The sequence below is a fragment of the Fundulus heteroclitus genome, chromosome 24 (genome assembly GCF_011125445.2).
Source record: "Fundulus heteroclitus isolate FHET01 chromosome 24, MU-UCD_Fhet_4.1, whole genome shotgun sequence".
NCBI classification, from domain to species: Eukaryota; Metazoa; Chordata; class Actinopteri; order Cyprinodontiformes; family Fundulidae; genus Fundulus; species Fundulus heteroclitus.
Window position 1 is genome coordinate 19,395,666 of NC_046384.1, and position 15,765 is coordinate 19,411,430.

Consider the following 15,765-nt stretch of genomic DNA (forward strand, 5'->3'; position numbering starts at 1 on the left):
TTATTCCATCTACAAAAACCAAAATTAAAAAAAAAAAAATATCCCAGAATAAGAGATAACCGGACAGCTTTCAAGAGCTCAACAGAATCCTCCCGTCTTTGGAGGGAATTTCTTATTTCATCAGAACTACAACAGTTTTTCTAAGAGCTTCTCCTCCCTTCTGTAGGAAAATTAATCTTTGCATCTGAAACTTGGACCATTGCTCATAGTTTGTCCAAATCGGCCCATTTCATGCAACAACTGAAAAAAAACACAAACTTATTTATGTCCTTCAGACGTCTCCGAAAACAAAAAAAAAAGGCCTTTTTTTCCTGTAAGTCAACTTGAAAACTCCTGCGGCTCGGTCCTCGGCCCCCCTCTAGCGCCTCTCTTCGACCTCCCCCCCTCTCATCTGCCGACCTTGCCCAGCCGGTGGTCCGTCTTGGGGTCGGCTATGATGGCCTGAACGGCGACGATGGCCTCGTTGATCTTCGTCTGCAGCTCCCGCAGCTCCTCGATGTGCAGCAGGCGCAAGATCTGGGCGGCTTCATTCAGGGTCGCGTCTGCGGGGGAGAGAAGAGGAACTTTGTTACCGGGGGCGACGTCTTCACGGCGCACGTTTCCAACAAAGACGAGCGGTTCCTCCCTCACCTCCGGTGTCGAAACCCAGGATGTGTTTGTCTAAAGCGACCGGAATGCCCTGCGGAGACACGCGGCACATTTGTGAGCTCCAATGTCCCTCTGGGATTGAATGTGCACGTGTGTCCTCGGCTCACCTCTCTGTTCTGGCTGGCTTTAGTGATGGCCTCTGGTGAAAGTCTCTCCTGGATCAGAATACGGATGGCCTGCGAACAGCAGGAAGACACGCACTGATTACAACCGCACCGCTGCAGTTACTCATCTAAAGTTTCATGTTGCCCGCTTGGTTCTTCTAATTTAGGAACTAAGCGTTTACAGGGTTACCATAATTCACATCGCCCTAAGAATGCTTTTTTTATTTATTAGTGATGTTGCAAACAGCAGCCTTCAACAAAGGATCACATCGTTAGGCATTTAAAAAGGAAAACACATGGTTCTTAAATATTTTAAATAAAAATCCCAAAAGTGTGGCTTGGATTTCTCCTCGGTTCCCTTGACTCAATATTTGTTGAAGTGTTACATCAGGAGACTCACAAGTAGGGATGTGCCGATACCAGATTTCTTCAAACCAAGTACGACTACAAGTACTTCAGCTTTAGTACTGGCCGATACCGAGTACTAATAAATGCCATTAACTCCTCAGAATAAATTTTCTAATTAATTCATGAGAGAACTCCTTGTATTCGGCGTGGTGTTGTGTCTTAAGATGTTTTGTCAGGTTACTTGTGTTGTAACTGCAAGGGTTTGTTCCTCCTCTTGATAACTTTGATTTACACATTTTGCAACTAGCCTTACTTTTGTCGTCCTCGTTTAGTTGAAAATACTTCCAAATAGCGGGCGTGGCTAACTCCTTCCACCATTATGCGTTTACTCCCTCCCTCTCTACGCTCTGACTGGCGGGTTCTTGACGTCACACTGCGTTCTTCTTCGCTGCTTTGTCTTCTTCTTCGTTTTCTTCTTCAGTTTGATTTTCTTTTATGTTGCTTTATAGCTGCTTGTGGTACCTGATCGCAAACTAATGCTTTCTGTTAAAGAGAAAGGTATGCTAGTATCTGGTCCTGTAGTATCGGAACACATTTACGAACACAAGTACGAGTACAAAGACGTGGTGTCGGGCCTGATACCAGTATCGGTACATCCCTAGTCACAAGTGTCGGTCTTTCTCGAGCAGCTCAACCGTGAGCTGCTCCCTTGGCTTTGCTGAAGCAGATAATCCACATATATTGTGATTACGCCGCCATCATGCTTCACCGTGGGAATGGTTAGTTCAGGGCAAAACCGATTTTGGTCTCCTTTGGCTAGAGCAACAAATCTAGATGTTTGTGCTGTATTTCTTGTGACTTTTAAGCTTTCTAGCTTTTTTTAGGGACTTTATTCAGGGGATTTAGAGTAAAGCGGTTTAATACACATGCACGCCACACTTTTCAGATTTTTATTTGTATAAAATAAAAATCCAAACACAAAGTGGCACAACAATGTGCCACTTTGTGTTTGGGTCTGTTAAACTCCAATAAAACACTTGGGAGGTTTGTGGTTGTAACGTGACAGAACACAACAGAGATTGTAGACATAGACAAACTTTATTGTCATTTTGTATGCACAGAGTGCGTACAGAACGAAATTTCGTTTGCATGCAGCTTAAGAATTTCAGTGAATTGCAGTGGATTTCGGAATAAAGTAACTTTGCAGGATAGTAAAATAACTTTGCAGGATAAATGGAGTAACTATGCAGGATAAATAAGGTAACTTTGCAGGATATAAAGTAACTTTGCAGGATATAAAATAACTTTGCAGGATAAATGGAGTAACTTTGCAAGATAATAAAGTAACTTAGCATTGTGCGTACGACGTCACACTCTCACCTTTAGCATGACCAGGTAATCGTCGTGCCGTTGTATTTTCAGGATGTTGGCCAACGCTGCGACTCCTGCTTTAAAATCTGGAGAATTACCTGAAGGATTAAGAACACAGAAACATGGCAATAAAACGAGAAAGGGGGGGACACGGTGAAAGGAAACGGGGCGGGGGGCCGATCGCTTACTGTCGAGGTTGACAAGAGGATCCACGGCCTTATCGCTGTTACCGGACGTGGCCAGCGGCGGGCAGTTCTTATATTTTTCAACTGCACAAAAAAAACAGAACATGATAAAAGCTCAAAATAGACCAATCGCTCAGTGGGGCACAGAGACGCTATACTACACCACCATCTAGTGGCCAGCAGCGGTATTTCATGTAAGGAATGTCGAGCATTTCCAGCGCTTTGAAAAGGATTGTTTAGGAGTGAATTACATTGCGCTTTTATGTTTTGATGTTCAATAAATGCAAAAGTAACATCAGGTTTTGAAGAACTGTTTATAGTTATTTGCCGATAACTAAACAATTCAAGGTCCACAGAAGGAAAAGAATTGGTGTGAGGCTAAAAATAAGGAAGATCCCTGAAGGAAGATCTCACAACTTAGAGCAGGGGTGTCCAAACATTTTGCCACATGGGCCGAAATCATCAAGTCAGAGGTGCTCGAGGGCCACAAAACTAAAATAAATAAATAATGAATAAATAACCAAAAAAATATTTTTAACTTGCTCTACAAAACATGATCGTTTTATTTAAACTAATTAGTCAGAAATTCAGCCAGAAAAGGGATGTGTAAATCATTGAAGATGTGAATTTAAAAGTTTTTGCTCATTTGCCTCATCAAAAGATGGTCATCCAGTTCACTAATTATTTCGGGCTTGATCCAAAAAAAAAAAAAAAAAAAAAAAGTAGAATTGCAGAACAGGATTTGGTCATTATATCTTTGAAATCAGAATCAAATGCACCATAGTCTGCATTTGAGAAAATGACCCTGGATAGATGTGGTCCTATTTACTATGAATTTAAAAAGAATGTAAAAGGTGTGGTCTTAAAAAAAAAAACAATCACTTTGTGTTTCACCTGACATTTTCAATTGTAAAAATTTAACCTGTCTATAATAATTTTGCCCTAATTAAAAATTAAAAGTTGCCATTTGCATCAGCCACCTTTGCTGGTGGATCAAATCTTTCTTAAAATTGAGTCGAAGGGCCGCACAAAATCAGCACAGGGGCCATAAATGGCCCCCGGGCCGCACTTTGGACACGTCTGACTTAGAGGGACAAGACCAAAAAAAATAAATTCTATATTTATAGAAATTGTTTATGGAGGACACTTGTGGTTGAATAGAAATCCGTGCTCCCCTTTTCAAATATTACTTTAGATTAAAAAAAAAAAGTTGGTAGATCACATACAAACTGGTATTACCTCTGCAGGCCTTCTGTGTTATCTACTCTGTCTTACCATTGTCTCCATATTCATAGCGTACAGCCAGGCCCAGCAACCAGTCCAGGGCCTCCTTCCTCTCCTGAACTCCAAAGGGGCAGTTCAGATCCTGCAGGTACTACAGAAACACCAGCAGAAAGCTCAAACACAGATCACGGTGTCCAGATTGGCCAACATCTGCAGCAGTAACATCTGCAGCAGCAGCAGCAGCAGCAGTCTCACCTTCTGGTAGGCTTTGGGCCAGTCTGAGCTCGGGATGTTCCTCAGGTTCCCCCTGTCCTCGATCTTATAGTGTCGGATCTTCTGGTCCTCCAGCCACACGACACAATTCCTGTACTGGGTTTCATCTGGGGAGAGGTGACACGCAGACACGGACGCACTAGGCGCGTGATTACCAATAAAAGACGGCAGCAGATATTATTGTTATGCTAGTTTGAGTTAGGTTATTATTAAAGGAAGGAGAAACGAACTTGTGGGCTGGTGCCTTTATAAAAAGGCACTCCACTCAGATGGGGTTGGTTTTAATTTGTTTTTAGATTCTAAAAACATTAAAGTTTACTAACCCGATAAAAAAACAGGTCAATTAGAGGGCCTTAGAATGCGCTGATATGAATTCAAAGCCTAAAATGCGTCCGTATGTTGCTATTTTTAGTCCGGCACTCCGCCGTCTCCTTCTAGTGACAGGGCTCTGAATACGTACACGTTAGGTAGCTCCGTGGAAAACTGGACCAAACCTGCTAATTAGCTCCTTTTTCCCCTCACCTGAGCTGTCGAATCCGCTGGGGTCGTGATAGTCTAGGGCAGTCAGCTTTCTGCGAAACATTTCACAGCAAATATGTTGCGCAAAACCTCCTTTTTCTTATTTAGATGCTGAAATGTGCGACTGCCGCTCTGCTAACGCCTGGTCTGTGGACGTGCGCATGCGTCGTCGGACCCTGAAACTTCCTGGCTGCCCTTTCAAAGTAAAGTCCTCACTGCCAACGATTTCACTTGTCCCCCTCCAGGAATGTTCAATATATAAAGTTAAACTCGAATTTTACTCAATACTAGCTAGTGTTTGCTAAATTACAAATATATGGGATAAAGCGGGAAAGTATCTTAAACTGTCCGTTTATTAGGTAGCTTTATTACAGGACAATCGCAAGTCTCAGGCTGATGTAACTTTATTATTTTTTTATTTTGACACTTCCCTGAATACGTTTCACCTACTGCTCAACATTTTCACTTTGTCTAAAAATGCAAATCCTCCCTTTATTTTGGAAGTTCTTTTATTTTTCTGATTTTAGGGCTGCTTTCGCACATTGACCAAAGTCTTAATTTACATAAATTTAACTTTCAGAATCCACTTTGCTGACCACGATTGTAAACACATACAATCATATCTGACTTCAATGTCAAGCTCTCAGAGCATACAGCTTTTTCAACGATTCTACTTTGTTCTTCAAAGATTTTTTCTGTTTTTTTTTTTCTTTAAAAATGATTGAGTTCCCTTTATTTTTCCCCTCATCTTGATAGTAATCTACCAATAGGTAAACATCCAAAATCATTTCTATATTTCTAGTTCCCTCAAAGCGTCCCAACGCTCTGTTGTAGATGATCAATATATAATTCAAGCCATTATTATAGGAAAATGTTTACTAAATCAGATTTGTGAAAATTTTGAAATGTGTAATATTTCTAATCAAGCATAACTAGTAATTCTTAATAACTTATTTTAACCACACATTTAGCCCATTGATGTCAAATAGCCTATCTAAAACTTTTAATTCAGAGATCGTTTTGCAGGGAAAAAACTGACAGTAAAAAGAGACGTAGTCTTCGGAAAAAAAAAAAAAACAACTTTATTAAACATCAAGTTTTATAAAATGGAGGAAATCAATTGAAGATAACTGAGAAAAATAAAAGACAGATCCGTCCCTCTGTTGCATCAATGATGTGACTGAGTATTCAGAAGGGCCTCATGCGCGTGTTGAGGGGCGGCGCTCTGTTGGGTGGCGTGATGGCTATGTCCAGGTAGTCTCCGATGTGGAAACGCTGAGATTGCAGAGTCAAGCCGTCATCGGGGCCCTTCCTTCCAGACAGGGTGCCACCGATCTCTTTCAACCTTAAAGCGAACAGTTCATGTCAATCACCTAGTAACCCTAATATACATTTGTCTAAGTAAGCACTGGTTTGTACACTTACCGGTACATCTTTACTCTCGGATCAGGGAAGACGATGGCAAAACTGAAGTGGGTCCCCTTTTTCCTGGCTTCTGGGTACACTTCCTTTACTAAGCTAGTTAGCTCCTTCAACGTAGCATCCATCCTGCAACACACACACACACACACACACACACGGTCAAGAGTCTTGCTCCGACTTCTGTGACAGCTAAATACAGAACAATCAACAAAAGCCAGGAAATGTGCTTTTATTCTTACCATGTGTAAATCTGGAGTTCACTGGAAGGCACATTGCCCCGAGCAAATTCATCTGCTCTGTGGTGCCGCCCGCTGTTGGTGGTAAACACTCGCAGCAGAAGGGGACAAGTCTGCAACAAACAAGAAAGTCAGGTAAAATATCTTTTAATACAAGCAGCATGGACAGTCAAAAGTATTCTACACAAATAAATTAGCTTAGAAATATGTCAAAAACGAGCTATCTTCACTGCCATCTAGTGGCAATACCAGGTTACTACAGCTGCACTTTTGCTGGTTGGTACGTGGACGTCACATCAAAACTACACTATAAAAGGCTAAAAGGAAAACATGAATACATGCACTAATAGATCATTTTATTCACATGTTTTAAGAAGAAAATTACAAACAGTTGCTGGAGTCAAAATCCATCAATAACTTTCACAAAAGCTGATCAAGAAGCTTTATCTGCCATTTGTACATACACACATTATTCAGGCATAGTTTCTGGGGCACAGCTAGTTAAATCAGTACAAAAATATTTTTGAGCAACAAATAATATATAATAAAACATCTATTACGGTATATTGCAGTGTTGATGTTTTTGTAAGTGTGCTCGAGCAAATTTAAGTCCCGGTAGTTTGCATCGGATTGAGATTTCAGCGAAGGGACGTTCCATTTTAGAAAGAAGCTGCACGATATGATCAGCTGTAGTTCAACAGCTAAGCCGCTTAAAATAGCCAAACGGAAGTTGACGGGAAGACAGCTGGAGTTAAACACAGGGCGATCCTGGAAGAGGATGACCCGTTGAAGGTATCGTACTGATTATGTTGCCACTGGTCCAATCAAAACCACCAACAGTCAAACGTGGACACACTTTTCTCCATGGTAACATGGTGGTGGCAGCATCATGCTGTGGGGGGTGCTTTCATTCAGCAGGGATAGGGAAGATGGATGGAGTAGGATTTGGACTGAATTATTCTAAATATACCTAAGATTCTTAAAAAAAAAAAAAATGCAGCCAAAACAATAAGACTTTACCCCATTTCTTAGCTTTCCATTAAAATCACAGAATACAGCTTTTTACGAGCAGCCATCTTGTCTCTCTTAACCTCTTATTTATCCATCCTTTGTCTCCCTGTTTCTATCATGTAAATTTATACATAGTTATATTTTCACGGCTACCTGCTGTTCTCCCTACTTACTTCGTGACAGAATTAAAATGTCTTTAAAATCCAAATCTGCCAGAGTTTATAATATTTTATAATATTTTCAAGCATAAATGTAGTCAATTTTTATTCTATTACATTTAGAATCTGTTTCTGATCCATTCTAGGATCTAGAAACAAAAATGTGATTTCCAAAGACATCTGAAAATGACCATAGAGCCGTTTACTTGTTGAGAACGTGCTGCATTGAGCTTTCATTTTTATAATTGAGTTTAAACATACGTGATCATCCGTATATTTGTGTACTCGGTATATTGAAGTGATTTGTGCACCACGTGAAATAAACAAATGTGTCCTTCTCTGTTGTAAGATCTGTAACTGTATTATTTTGATTTGTGACATAAACAGCTTAAAGGAGCAATAAGTAATAATGACACCTTGTGTTCCAAGTCGGATCAGTGCTTGCTTACACAACAGCCCAGTATGCCGTTTCCTCAATGGTCTGTTGCTGTGAAAACCTGCTGAATAGACCCCTTGCAACCACGTGACTCCGTTACCCAGAATTACTTCCACAGAATAGACACTCGGCTTATGTTATGATGTTGTAATCTGCTGCTATTTCTGGTCCGCTTCTCTCACTGGCTTCCATGTTTTCACGCTGCTGCTCTTTTGCCAAAATACCAAATGCTGCGCTGTGTTTTTGGGAACTTTCGTATGATTGGCTGAGGAACCAGGAAGTAAACAGGAGCTACACGCTGCACAGAAGTAGCTCCGCAGCTCCAATTTTGAAAAGAGAAAAACGTGACTAAGACATTGTTGATGAAGAGGACCGATAGTTTATAGGGAATGTTACTTCTATCCTGGGTGACATATGAGAATGATTTATTGATCTTTTGAAGCAGGGTCATCTGACTCGGGTAAGATCCAGGACACTGGCCATTCAAGGCTGACTTTAGACACCACTGGCTTGCAGGTTTCACAGATCACAACCGGCGCCTTTGAAGATTAGAGACCAGTGTATAAAAAAACACAGCTACGGTTTGATCGGTACAAGTATTTAAAGATTTTGAGCCAGAGGTCCTTCGTGTTGATATAGCTAGCGGCCCTTTACTGAAGAGACGCAAGGTGTAATGTCGCGCAGGAAAATACTATCCAAGTTTTCGGTTCTAATTTGAATCTATATTGTGTAACTCTGTTTTCCAGCATAAAATAATTTGTCTTTGACATCAAATCAATAATAGTTGTAAGAGAAAAATAATCCAAACGTCTCGAACTCCTCATGCTCCATAGCCATTAGCTAGCAAAGCATTAGCTAGCACGCTATAGCAGCATTTCGTTATTAGCCTGCCCTTATTTCCCGTAACCGTTAAACTGTTTACCATTAAAACGCCGAAATGTTAATATAATACAGCCAATGCGTTGCACTTAATATTATAAATCTCTTTAGAGTTTTCTCTCATATCAGCAGCTGAGATTAGCATCATATGCTAAAATGGCTAGCTGGGGGCTCGGAAGGTAAGCAATAAGCGGGGAATTTTGGTGTAAAATCCTTCAGTTTACCTTTTCTCGGTCGATGGGTTTCTCGGGCTCCTTCTTTATTTCCTCCTGTGTAATTCGCGATTCAAGCGCCATCTTTATTTATTAATGTTATGGTCATAGAGCGAGGTCTGCCTTCGTTTTCTTTCTGCAACTGCAGCACCGGACAAGGTGGTGGGCGACACTCTTCTTCGCTGCAGTTTGGAAATGGGATGGCGCATCACTGCCCCCTGCTGGTTCTTTTTCTTCTTCTGGAATTTTTTTTGGCGGTTGGCACGCAACGAAATGGTGCATTACCGCCACCAACTGGTATGGGGTGTGGATCAGAATGGCTACAACCAAATCAACAAAACAGAATCAACAAAACCAAAATAAGATTCAATTCCTCTCAATTACATTAAATAATCTAAGATAATGAAAAACAATTACATAACACTTATCTCTTGAGTTTTTTCTAAGTATTTCTATTAAATCAAACTGTATTCTTTCCATTTTTAGATTTTGAACCATTTCTCCTGTGTATACTGATATATTATCACTGGTCCTCTTTCCTAGTGTAATATACAACTCTGGAAAAATAAAAGATACCCCTATCCTGTTAACTAAACTTTTTGATGCACCTCTGTAGATCTGAATGAAACTGTAGTAACTATTAATATAGTCCTGTACTGTATTTGAATTCAAAATAAACCCCCTGATCTTGTTTTCCTTTTCTAACAGTGTAATATCTACTTTCGCTTCAGGTAGTTTCCAAGGTGGTACTGCTGGCAGTGGTACTGTTGGACTGAACATTAAATCAATTAATTCTAACTCCATTGCTTTTTGTTTAACTGTCCATCCAACTGCTGGTTTTTCTCCTTCTTTATGGAATTTTGTTGGCAATGGTGCATTACCACCTCCAACTGGCATGGAGTGTGGACAAAAATGACTACCGGTACTTATTTCATACTAAAACAAACCAAGTCAATAAAATAAGACAAAACAAACAAAATCACCACATAAATCATAAGACTGAGATCCTCTCAATCATATTGATTGTTAATGAAAAATAATTGCATAGGACTTATCTGCCCTTTCGTTTCCTCTGATTCAAATATGTGCCGGTACCCACAAAAACCCAGAGTGACTTCTTTGTAAACTAATTAGGGATGGTAAATCTGAACAAATAATTACTTTAAATGGTCTAATTTCCCCTACATACTGCACCACTAACAAAACTGCTATAATTCTCCTGTGTATGCTGATGCATTATCTCTAATCCTCTTCATTATTGTAATATTAAACTCTGGAACTATAATAGCTGCTCCTATGTTATTGGCTAAATTCTTTGATGCATCTGTATAAATCTGGATGTAACTGTGGGAACTATTAATATATGCCTGTATAATGTGTGAATTCAAAACAACCTCCTTATTCTTGTTCTTCTATCCTAGTATTGAAAGATGTACTTTTGCTTCCAGTAGTATCCAAGGTGGTACTGCTGGCAATGGTACTGTTGAACTAAACTTCCTTTGTCCATCAAGGTACTGTTTTCTTTTGTCTCTTCCCTTCCTTCCTTTGAATTGTCTGTCTTGCAGCTCCTTCACACATTCTATTTATTGTTTAAGATTAATCTTTTCCAGTTGTTCATCAGTGATTTGTCTAAATTTATCCCGGTCAGCATAACCGAATATCCATCTTTCACATTTTTACTCTCCTCCATACTCCCTCCTACTTCTGTCCCGATGGGGTAATGATCATTTCCTATTGTTTTCTTTTCAACTTTCCATGTCCACACACCAGCTACTGTTTCTGATACTAAAGTTAAGTCTATTGCTGATTCTTTTCCACTTCAAAGATCTATTCTTGTACTACTGTCATCATTTAAACATTCCAATTTTTTCATTTCAATTAATTCCTCAATCACTTCTCCATTACTATCATTGTAACTTCCCCATGATGTACTCTGTCCATTAAAATCTCCACAACATATAATCTTCCCCTCCAACCTAGTTAACTCTTCCAATAATTCTATTGTTAACTTTTCACATGGATTATATTCATATTTCCAAATTTAAATTTTTTCCTTTTTGTTAAAACTCTATATTGCATTTCTTTTTCTTTCTGTTTTTTTGTGTGTGTCCTGTCTGGCAATGTGACAATAAGAATTGTTGTCCTAATGCCAGAAAGAGCCCAACAGATTTTATTCTCAAAGGTGGAGCATTATCGCTTTCACCATAGTACTCTGCTTGATTTATATATGTAAATATTATGTAAGGAATAATTCATTTTTATGTGGACACTACATTGAGAAAGTAGAAGAGGAGAGAGAAATGAGAAGGTAAAAAAAGAAAGGGCGAGAAGGAGAAAGAAAGAGGAGACAGTAGAGAGAGATTGACAAAACTTCATCAGTCTGCTTCATTACCTGCAAAGAGAGATGTAAAAAGAACAGCACGACCAATAAAATTACAGATACAATACAGCAACACCATGATACCATCACTGAAGTATATACAGTATTAATCAATACGAAATGCATAAAGTGGTAGCTGAAGATAAAAACTGTGGACGGGGGCCTCTGAGGGCATATATTGCATTTCTTGTTTAACAAATATTATGCACCCTCCTCCATGTCCCTCCTCATATCCTTTAATGACAAAATCTAATGTAGATTTCAACCATGTTTCTTGAATACATATGACTTCTGGTTTATTTTTAACATTTGCAATAATACCTTTAACTGTATGGCTATTTGGAATTAAACTCCTTGCGTTCCATTGAAAAATAATTATGCATCTCTTTCTTCTCCACGTCCTGTTCTGCTTTCTGTTTTAAGTTTAACTTTACTTGTTCCAAAGACAATTTTTTTCATTTTCTACAATTGTTCTGCTCTTTTAATAATGGTTTTAATTTTCTCTGTTTTGTGCTTGACCTGGTCTGTGCAGTTAATCACATAAGCAATAAAGAGAATACGTTTTTCAGTTGTTATATCGGTTGTCCTCTTGGATAGGCCTCTTCTCCCCTCCTGACTGTCAATTACATTTTCTGTTCCCATTCTTGACTTTTGTCCTTGCACTCTCTTTACTGCTTCAGTATACAGTATCTTATGTTATTATCCAACTATCCTTGATTATACTTTGATTTATTAAATCAAAGCATAATCATAATAAGAATGGGCCCTGTGGCAAGACCTCAAGGTTGAGTGAGTGAGTGAGAATAAAAGAAAGTCAGATTTTTTTTAAACAAAAATTATGATTCACGTACCATTTTCCTTCCACTTAAAATGTGTTGATCTATTGCGTAGGATCAGTGATAATAAGCGTCAAAGGTTCAAAGGCTATAAATACTTTTGTAAGGCTCTGTAAACGTGCAGCATGGATGTATCTCCATGGCTGATCTGGGATTAGCCAGCCAAGTCCTCCTACAGAACAGAAACCTGCTATTCAGTCACATGCTACACTCGCCCTCACTCATTAAATTGTCCGTGGGTGGGGGGCGTTTAGAAATCTGGTCAACATATATGCGAGTGTATGTTTGTACAGTATGTGATGGTACAGTGTGTGCTTGTGTGTGTGTGTGTGTGTGTGCTTTTCTGACAGTGCCTCTCTCTGTTCCCTGGCTGGCTGGCTGATCAGAGACCAGGAACTACTCTAACAATCCGCTCCCATTCACCCTCGTTCACCCTGATTCCCAGATTACCACTCACAGACCCGGCTGAAATGACCCACCGGGCTTTTCTCCGCTGTTTCTGCTCCCGATAGAAATACCAGACAGGGGCTCTTTCAGCCTGGCCCTGACACCGATACCGTTCACTGAGACAAGGTCTTGTATTAATGGTGCTTAAACCTTTGACATTCTAACAGGTTACAACCACAAATTTATATGTTAGTCTTTTGAGCCTTTATGGGATAGACCAAGCCAGAGTTGAGCGTTTTGACTACATACAGGACTGTCTCAGAAAATTAGAATATTGTGATAAAGTTCTTTATTGTAATGCAATTAAAAAACATGAAATGTCATACATTTAGGATTTATTACAAATCAACTGAAATATCGCAAGCCTTTTACTGTTTTAATATCGCTGATTATGGCGTACAGCTGAAGAAAACTCAAAAATCCTATCTCAAAATATTAGAATATTTCCTCAGACCAAGTAAAAAAAAAATTATAACAGCAAAACAAAATCAAACATTTGAAAATGTCCATTAATGGACTCAGTACTTGGTTGGGAATCCTTTTGCACAGATTACTGCATCAATGCGGCGTGGCATGGAGGCAATCAGCCTGTGGCATTGCTGAGGTGTTATGGATGCCCAGGATGCTTCAATAGCGGCCTTTAGCTCATTTGCATTGTTGGCTCTGGTGTCTTTCAGCTTCTTCTTCACAATATCCCACAAATTCTCTATGGGGTTCAGGTCAGGGGAATTGGCAGGCCAATCAAGGACAGTAATGCCATGGTCAGTACACCAGTTACTGTGAGAATCTGATGTCGTCTCTTAACCACTACCGTACTTGTGATTTAGTTTACTGAACCAAGCTGAGTGTTTTTCAAGGCTCAGGAAACCCTGCAGTGTTTTGAGTTAATTTGACGATTCAAGTGATTAGTTGAGTAGCCTACTAGTATACTTTTTCACGATATTCTAATATTTTGAGATAGGATATTTGGGTTTCTTAAGCTGTAAGCCATAATCAGCGATATTAAAACAATAAAAGGCTTGCGATATTTCAGTTGATTTGTAATGAATCCGGAATGTATGACATTTCATGTTTTTTAATTCCATTACAGAAAATAAAGAACTTTATCACAACATTCAAATTTTCTGAGACAGTCCTGTATAGTGGAAAACTAACCAGACACCACCACTGTGACACATGGTGGTGGCAGCATCATGCTGTGGGGATGTTTTCTCAATAGAGATGGTGAAGCTGGTCGGAGTTTATATGAAGCCAGATGGAGCTAAATATAGGAAAAACCTAGAAGCCAAACCCGTTAGAGGCTAGTAACAACTCAAGGCTGGGGTAAAGGTTCACCTTCCAGCAGGACACACAGCCAGACCTGCACTGGAATGGTTTATGCCAAAGAATATTCATGGGTTAGAAAGTGTAACTCTACTCGCTAATTAGGTGACTTCTGATGATTTTATTTAAGGGTATCAGAGTGAAGGGAACTCACTTTTTTAAAATCTTTCAAGAGGATCCACAATAGTGCAAATTGAGGAAGTTGCTTTTGCTCCCACACATCAACAAACTGTGGGAACGGCTCCTCTCTCCCAGTCATCCGCAGCACAACATAGAGCTGCACTGTCCTGCCCGCTGGCCGCTGCCAGGATGTAATTCACATCAGAGAAGTCCTCCGGACTCTAGCCGTGTCCAGTTACAGTCACAACAATCACACACAAACACACCGTCCTACACACACAAACACACCACAATGCAAGATTGTTCTTTCAACCCTCGGACCTCCGCACTGCAGGCTCGGTATAATGTCTTCTGTGAGGAATATAAAAGCCGACTGGAACTGTTGTAAACATGCACACTGTGAAAAGAGACACAGTTAAACAGGAACAACGCATTCAAATTGATCCACACTCTTAGCCCCATCAGACTCCCATCAAAAAAGCAGAAACTTCTGTCTAGATATTATAAATCTAGTTATAACTCCCAGACAAAGTTTGGGCAGTTCTCTGGTCTGGAGCAGAGAAATGTAAATATTACATAAGAAGGAAGAACAACAGCAATGGACAGTTTTCTAATTCTCATGATGGGTTTCATTTAGCCAGCCAAATGCATAACAGCAGTCTTATTTGCAAGTTCCCGTGAATTTTTGAAGTTGTGTCTCTAATGTCTTTAAAAATGAAATCACTCCAACTTAGCTGCTGTTCTTTTTTCCCTGCTTTGTATAGGGCTTGCTACAATGGCGGATCTGCCTCCCTTTCACCGTACCATTGTATTCAGTGCTATTCAGGTAATAATTGAATCTCTGATGAAATCCTGTTTGATTTATTTATTGTTTTTATTGGGGGGGGGGGGGGCTTTTCCATACAAAACAAACAGTAGGGACAAGCAAACCAAAGGTGTAATAAACCTAAAGGTTGGTTTATAAAATAGGATTTACAAAACATAAGTAAAATAAAAACAAAGTGTAACTAAAAATCCATTTGGCGTGCAGCCAGGGTTGTTCCATCCTAATTCAAAGGAATGTATAGTTTGCAACAGTGAACCTGTTGAAGAAGGTGCTCTGCTCAGGTGAAAACACTTGCCCTGCAAACATCTTGCTACCATCAGCCTGAAACACAGCGATGGCAGTATTATGGTGTGGGAGGCTTTTCTATAGCATAGACAAGGATGCCAGTCATAGTTGGAAGAACATGGACAAAGCTACATATAGGGCCATCCTGGAAGAAAACCGAGTAGAGGCTGTTAAAAACCTAAAACTACAATGGAGGTTCACCTTCCTGCAGAACAATGACCCTAAACATCCAACGGAAGATGCCAGAATGGTCCAGATAAAAGCACAAAATGGTTAAAAAAAAAACAAAACACAAAACAGCTAGACTTCAGTTGTTGTCGTTGAAAATGTTTCACTCTTAATCTGAAATGAAGGAGAAGGTCCTGTCTTTTAAGCTTTTTGGGAGGTGCTGCTCTGAATATCTACATTCGCATGGAGATCAGCCTCACCAGATGGGCGCGTCGCTGCTAGCCGGGCTCACTGAGAGGTATGAAGTTGAGAATTGCTCTGAAACTGGGCATCAGGCTAACACTGGAGCTGAAA

General features: G+C 39.8%; 2 protein-coding genes across 2 annotated transcripts; both read right to left on the reverse strand.

Moving 5' to 3' along the window:
• Positions 1–78: 78 nt before the first annotated feature.
• Positions 79–4,849, reverse strand: rtraf (RNA transcription, translation and transport factor). Its single transcript, XM_012875855.3, has 8 exons — positions 4,676–4,849; positions 4,136–4,260; positions 3,932–4,031; positions 2,660–2,740; positions 2,481–2,569; positions 756–824; positions 631–679; positions 79–542 (listed from the first exon to the last, which is right to left on the reverse strand). The coding sequence occupies exons 1-8, from the start codon at positions 4,734–4,736 to the stop codon at positions 388–390; spliced, it is 729 nt and encodes a 242-aa protein (XP_012731309.1). The 5' UTR covers positions 4,737–4,849; the 3' UTR covers positions 79–387.
• An 881-nt stretch (positions 4,850–5,730) lies between these two features.
• sap18 (Sin3A-associated protein) lies at positions 5,731–9,222 on the reverse strand. The gene is made up of 4 exons (XM_012875864.3): positions 9,039–9,222; positions 6,334–6,443; positions 6,098–6,220; positions 5,731–6,017 (listed from the first exon to the last, which is right to left on the reverse strand). Exons 1-4 carry the CDS (start codon positions 9,108–9,110, stop codon positions 5,861–5,863), a joined length of 462 nt encoding a protein of 153 aa, XP_012731318.1. The 5' UTR covers positions 9,111–9,222; the 3' UTR covers positions 5,731–5,860.
• Between the last annotated feature and the right edge of the window lie 6,543 nt (positions 9,223–15,765).

Excerpts from the sequence above, each read along its gene's own strand:
- rtraf (XM_012875855.3), bottom strand. The coding sequence starts at position 4,736 with ATGTTTCGCAGAAAGCTGACTGCCCTAGACTATCACGACCCCAGCGGA. Across the intron at positions 4,032-4,135 it reads GGCCCAAAGCCTACCAGAAG|TACCTGCAGGATCTGAACTG; the intron begins GTGAGACTGCTG and ends GTGTTTCTGTAG. Across the intron at positions 825-2,480 it reads ATTACCTGGTCATGCTAAAG|GCCATCCGTATTCTGATCCA; the intron begins GTGAGAGTGTGA and ends TGCTGTTCGCAG.
- sap18 (XM_012875864.3), bottom strand. The coding sequence starts at position 9,110 with ATGGCGCTTGAATCGCGAATTACACAGGAGGAAATAAAGAAGGAGCCC. Across the intron at positions 6,221-6,333 it reads GAACTCCAGATTTACACATG|GATGGATGCTACGTTGAAGG; the intron begins GTAAGAATAAAA and ends TGTGTGTTGCAG. Across the intron at positions 6,018-6,097 it reads CCGAGAGTAAAGATGTACCG|GTTGAAAGAGATCGGTGGCA; the intron begins GTAAGTGTACAA and ends GTTCGCTTTAAG.